The 5,178-nt window shown below is 44.7% G+C and overlaps 1 protein-coding gene across 1 annotated transcript in view; it reads left to right on the forward strand.

Annotated features, from left to right (window-relative positions):
- The first annotated feature begins 31 nt into the window (after positions 1-31).
- RAD9B (RAD9 homolog B (S. pombe)) overlaps positions 32-5,178 on the forward strand; it is a 7,939-nt gene continuing 2,792 nt past the window's right edge. The window contains exons 1-6 of the mRNA XM_009998450.1: positions 32-65; positions 805-875; positions 1,747-1,896; positions 2,378-2,492; positions 2,962-3,061; positions 3,617-3,723. Coding sequence (XP_009996752.1) covers positions 32-65; positions 805-875; positions 1,747-1,896; positions 2,378-2,492; positions 2,962-3,061; positions 3,617-3,723 — 577 coding nt within the window. The remainder of the gene's footprint in view (positions 66-804; positions 876-1,746; positions 1,897-2,377; positions 2,493-2,961; positions 3,062-3,616; positions 3,724-5,178) is intronic.

Below are 5,178 nucleotides of genomic sequence, written 5' to 3' on the forward strand. Positions count from 1 at the left end.
CCCGCCGCCCCGTGAGGGGAGCGCGGGCGCCATGAAGTGCGTGATCGCGGGGGCTCATCTGAGAGGTACCCGCGCTGCCCCGGGCACCCCCGAACCGGCACCCCCGAACCGGCACCCCCAGCGGGGCCTCCCCGGGGCGCTCGGGGGCCGCAGCTCGGGGGGTGCAGCTCGGGGGCCGCGGCCGGGCCCGCCGCGGAGCTGAGGAGCTGCCTCTGCCTCGTCCCCAGAAGAACTAAAGGCATTTTTGTGGGGCCACATGAAGCCTCTGAGTGTTGTCCAGCGAGCGGAGGGCTGTGTGCGTGGTACTTCAAGGGGAGAAGCACTTGGGTGCCTCCCTGGCCGTGCTGTCCTCCTTCCAGAGGCCCAAATAAATCAGCCAAACGCTGCTCTGGCAGTGCCAGAGGCTCATTTTGAATCCCACTGCTCGTTTCTGTGTTTCTTAGGGCTCTGTCTTTACGGATGCCCAGCTGCTTATTGCTGGCTTAGACTTGTTGCCATCTATGAAAGCTAATTTATGACTCCAGGGGTATTTTGTCCAATTAGATTCAATCTGTGGTGAGATCAGTTCATACCAACTGCTGCAAAGGGACAGGTGACATGTGAGGTGTGTCTCATTGGAGGCAGCTTCTGAAAACATCAGGGCTTGTGCTACTAGAAAGGAGAGTAATGTTTTCCACCGTGTCGTCAGTTCCCTTTGAAATGTGGAGGAAATTTGCTATTTTTCCTCTTAAATTATTCTGGAGAAAATGTATGACCTGATGTTTAACTCAAAACACACATTGCACTGTTTTCTTTCCCTGCCAGTGTTTGGAAGAGCAATACATGCCATGGCACGGATTAGTGATGAGTTTTGGTTTGACCCCATAGAAAAAGGTGTAAGTGAATTTGATTTACTGTCATTTTTAAATCTCTACTGGAAGCCTCATATTTACAGTGTTGAATATTGTGTTGTTTTCCACAGGTACCCTCAGTCTGAGATAGGTTTTCTCTCAGCTTCCTCCACTTCCAGGAGGGACAGTTGCCATATTTTCTCTAATTGTAATTACAAGATTCATGCTTCTCACGTTCTTCCGTTTTTTCTTACCCAACTGAAGTTTGTCCAGGACATCTGGATTAATATCAGGGGTTTTATTTCTGTTGTTATGGGTTAAAAGGCTTATGTTTTGTACCCCAGGAGAAGCTGCCTCTAAAGAGGGTGTTTTTGTACTGGTGTGACTCAACAGGAAGAAAACATCCATTAACATGCCTCCTGTTAATCAAACACCATTTCCAGCAGAATTAGGGTTTTCTCTAGAGGTTTCTTAGTTGAAAGTGATCAACTCACCTTAATTTGCTGAGAGGCTGGAAAATGAGAAGTGGAGATAATTTCTTCTTATGCCTGAAGAACTTCTGAGGTGCTGGGAATGCCTTTGCTCATTTGTACATATCCTGTGGATGGGTGTACAAAAAGTTTGGTTTAGGATAAACTCCAGTCCTTCAAATGCCTGAAACACAAGCTGAGCTGTAAGTGTTGAGGTAACTCACACTTCAGGGCCACTTAAATTCCCCTAATTTTGATTCCTGTGCCTCTATCAGTGACTTCTGACCAGTAACAATGAAGGTGAGAATTTTAACCATGACTAAATGCATGATGCACCTGTCTTTATTTTGAGATGCAGCCATGCAAAGGATCCATGGCTTAGGAATAGTGACAGGTTTGATATGAAACACCTTTGAGCTGATAAATTATTTTGCTTGTACTTTCAGCTTGCCTTAAGATCAGTGAATTCTTCAAGGTCAGCATATGCATGTATCTTCTTCTCATCTATGTTTTTCCAACACTACTGCTGGACAGCTGTCTCTCAGCCATGTCAGAAGGAAAAACAGTTATCCCTCCCATGTAAATTGATAATTAAGGTATATTTTAGTGGATTACTATGCACGGCTTTGTAAGCAGCCAGTTAGCCCAGATTCCAAATGGAATTACAGGGGGAGGCTCACAGAGGCAGGTAGATGGCTCTAAACCAAAGTGTTTCTGAGCAATTCTGCACGAGAGGGTGTTGGTCTTTCATGGTGGTCAGGAGTTGTACCTCCTGATCTGTGCCCTGCAGTTCCCAAAGCCTGAACCAGCTGGATCTTGGCCTGAAGGAATACCCCATGGAGCCTTGGGAGTGTTCCTCCCAGAGCCTTCAAAACCACCATGAGGCAGGAGAGCTTTGACCAGATGTTTTGCAATCAGAGCTGTTGGCCTCTTGGGTGAGGATTCGTGTCTGCTGCCTCAGTGTCTGCTTACAGAGCTGTTGGGGAAGCCATCAAAGCCGGAGCTTGAGACAAAACTTGGGAAAGAACATTGCAGAGTTGCTTGGTGAGTAACCTCTGCACTTCTTTTGTTTTACAGTCAGTTCTTCCTGTGTTCAGATGTGCAAATGTGCTGGAAAGGAACGTAGAGAAATGCAGCATTTATACCAATATCACTGATCATCACCTAACTTTTCAGCTTCTCTGCAGGCACGGTAGGTTACACACACAAAGAAGCAGTTTAAAAACAGCAGGACAATATAATGTTTAGTACAGTTACTAACTGAATATTATTGATGGAACATGATGCCAAACACTTTCAGCCTTTTCACATCATAATTTGGATTTATCACGTGCATCACCTGGTTAAATTGGAGCTGTAACAGCCTTTATCAGACAAATGTTCTTCCCTTCAGTAGTTGCACGTGCTAAATGTTGTCAGCCTTATTTCTTGTGGGTTCTTCAAAACCCAGAAGCTGGAGGGTGTGACTGATAGGATGAAGGAATCCTTCACTGGTGTGTTAATCCAGTTTACTACTTGTGGGTGAGTTAATTGCATGTAGTTAGAGGGAGTCACTTGGTTCCTTCCTCTGGTGAGATTTCCTAAAAGAACAAACAATACTGAAAAAAAATAATTGACAATCACAAACCAGCATTGATTTTTGTTCATTTTTTTATCCTTAGGTGTTGTAAAAACATATAATCTGACCTTTCAGGAGTGTGATCCCTTGCAGGCTGTTTTTGCAAAGCACATGTGTCCAAACATCCTTAAAGTTCACTCCAGGTAATGAATACAGAAGGTATTTTTTCTGAAGGGGGATTAGAGGGGGAAACACACCACAAAACAAAACAAAAAGCCCAAAAAACAGCAACCAGAAAAGCTCCCACAAAAACACAGGAGGCAGTACTGCTGTCATAGTCATTAACATAATAAAGATCAGATCAGGGCACAGTCCAAAATGTTGAATTCCTAAATCCTGTTTCCTAGTGCTTGGTTTCTCACATTACAATTTCAGAAACTTGTCTCACTCCCACTAACCCGGCCCTGAGAAGTGTGTCATGTCTGATTCAAACTCACAGCTTTCAGCAACATCCACCTGTGACAAATAAAGCAGTGCTTTAATGTCATAGGCAATTAATCCAGTGGTAAAAGTACATATTTTTTTAATGCAATAAGGCCAAGATCTGCTTTGGATGCAGCCCCTGGAACCATCTAAGGTTGGGCTTGTCCTGTCAGCAGAGGCAGAGGCCAGTTAGACCCTGCTTTCCCTGCCAGCATGGCTACTAGATGTGTTCCTTGTGTGCAGGAGCTCTTGTAATGGTGAATGAAATCTTGCAGGCTGCTGGCTGACATCATGATTCACTTCCCCACCAGTCAAGAAGAAATAACCTTGTCAGTTACTCCAGTGAAAGTTTGTTTCAAGAGTTACACCGAGGAAGACACTGGTAAGGAAATTCCAGACATGAAACAATATTGGGACTTTAAAACAAGTGAACTGCAGGAATAATAACTGTTGCAACAAAGAGAGAATACATTTTATGGCTGGGTGAGATTTTTATGAGAAGGAGCATCTACAGAGAGCTTTGAAGTCATACTGCCACCCTCTGGATTTAATACATTTTAAGGAAGTATGTTTTTAATAACATTTCTCTGGAACCAGTGGCAGGTATGAGACTGAGCAGCCAATTGAAACAAATTGTGCCACTTGCTCTAGGCTTGAACAGAGGTGGTGACTGTGCTGCAGGAGCAAGGCAACAGGCAGGAAAAAGGGGATCATTTTAGGTTTGAAAAAGAACTATTTAAATCTGAATACCATCATTATGGAATTTATAGCATTATGAACTGTATGCAAGTGTAAGGGCCATGCAGTGTGCTCAGAGGGCTACTGCTGCTGTGCTGCCATTGCCTGACCTGTATCTGGGGTGGAGAACAATCTAGATTCTTGGGGTGTGACTCCAGTAAATGCTGCAGATTTAATTGTGGTTTTGAAGTGCAGGTTCCTGTCTATCACAGAATAAAGGGCTGTTTTCATACATGGTTTTGGCCAAAGCTGAGGATAATGAGGCAGAAGAAGACGACTGCCTGGGGCAAAGGGTGGGGCTTGTGCTTAGAAGAGGCTTAAGCAGTGGAGAGGGGGGAAGGATCAAGTGGTGGAAACTGGAGAGAAACATAGAAGAAATTGCTGAAAAGACGAGTACATTTTGAGTGACACATTTGCTAGTTTAGAAACATACACAGGTTATTGTCAGAAAAAAAAGAGTGTATAAAACTGTAATGAGGTACCAAAGAAAGAAACAGTCTAGGAAAACAGGAGGAATGATGAGCACTGTTCTTGTTGTGTAGCACGTGATGCCACACAGAGCCTGCAGCCAGTGTTCTGTGGGCACTGGCACACAACCTGGCCTTTGCACAGAGCAGCTGCTGGTGGTCTTGGCTTCTTCCACACTCGTGTTTCATTTTCCAAGCAAGAAACTGCACCTTCTGCCTCGACCTGTTTTCATTTGCACGTGGTAGGCTCTGCCTTGCAGCAGCTCTGCCAGAGTGTCTGTTTCTACAGTTTTAGGGGAAAAAAAAACCCAACCCTTTTGAGCAGAGCAACAGAAGACTGGGAACAGTCTGTAATGCTTTTGTTAGCAGCCTGGTGCTGGAAGAGAGTGGGATAGGTGTGTACTGCTTCATTTCTGTGAGTGCCTCAGAGTATGTAACACATCCTGGAAATTCCCTCTTGCTTTCTTGCCACACACCTCCCAACAACTAGGACTGATTAATGGGAACAAGGAACAATTGAATACCTGAAACTAAAGAGCCTTTTTCCTCTTGCCACTTGCGTATCAGGAAGAGATTATAATTTAAAACAAAGGGCCTGAGCCCACCTTCATTGTTCCCTGGTGATTGTCAGC

Source organism: Chaetura pelagica, unplaced genomic scaffold (assembly GCF_000747805.2).
Source record: "Chaetura pelagica isolate M959 unplaced genomic scaffold, ChaPel_1.0 scaffold585, whole genome shotgun sequence".
Classification (NCBI taxonomy): domain Eukaryota; kingdom Metazoa; phylum Chordata; class Aves; order Apodiformes; family Apodidae; genus Chaetura; species Chaetura pelagica.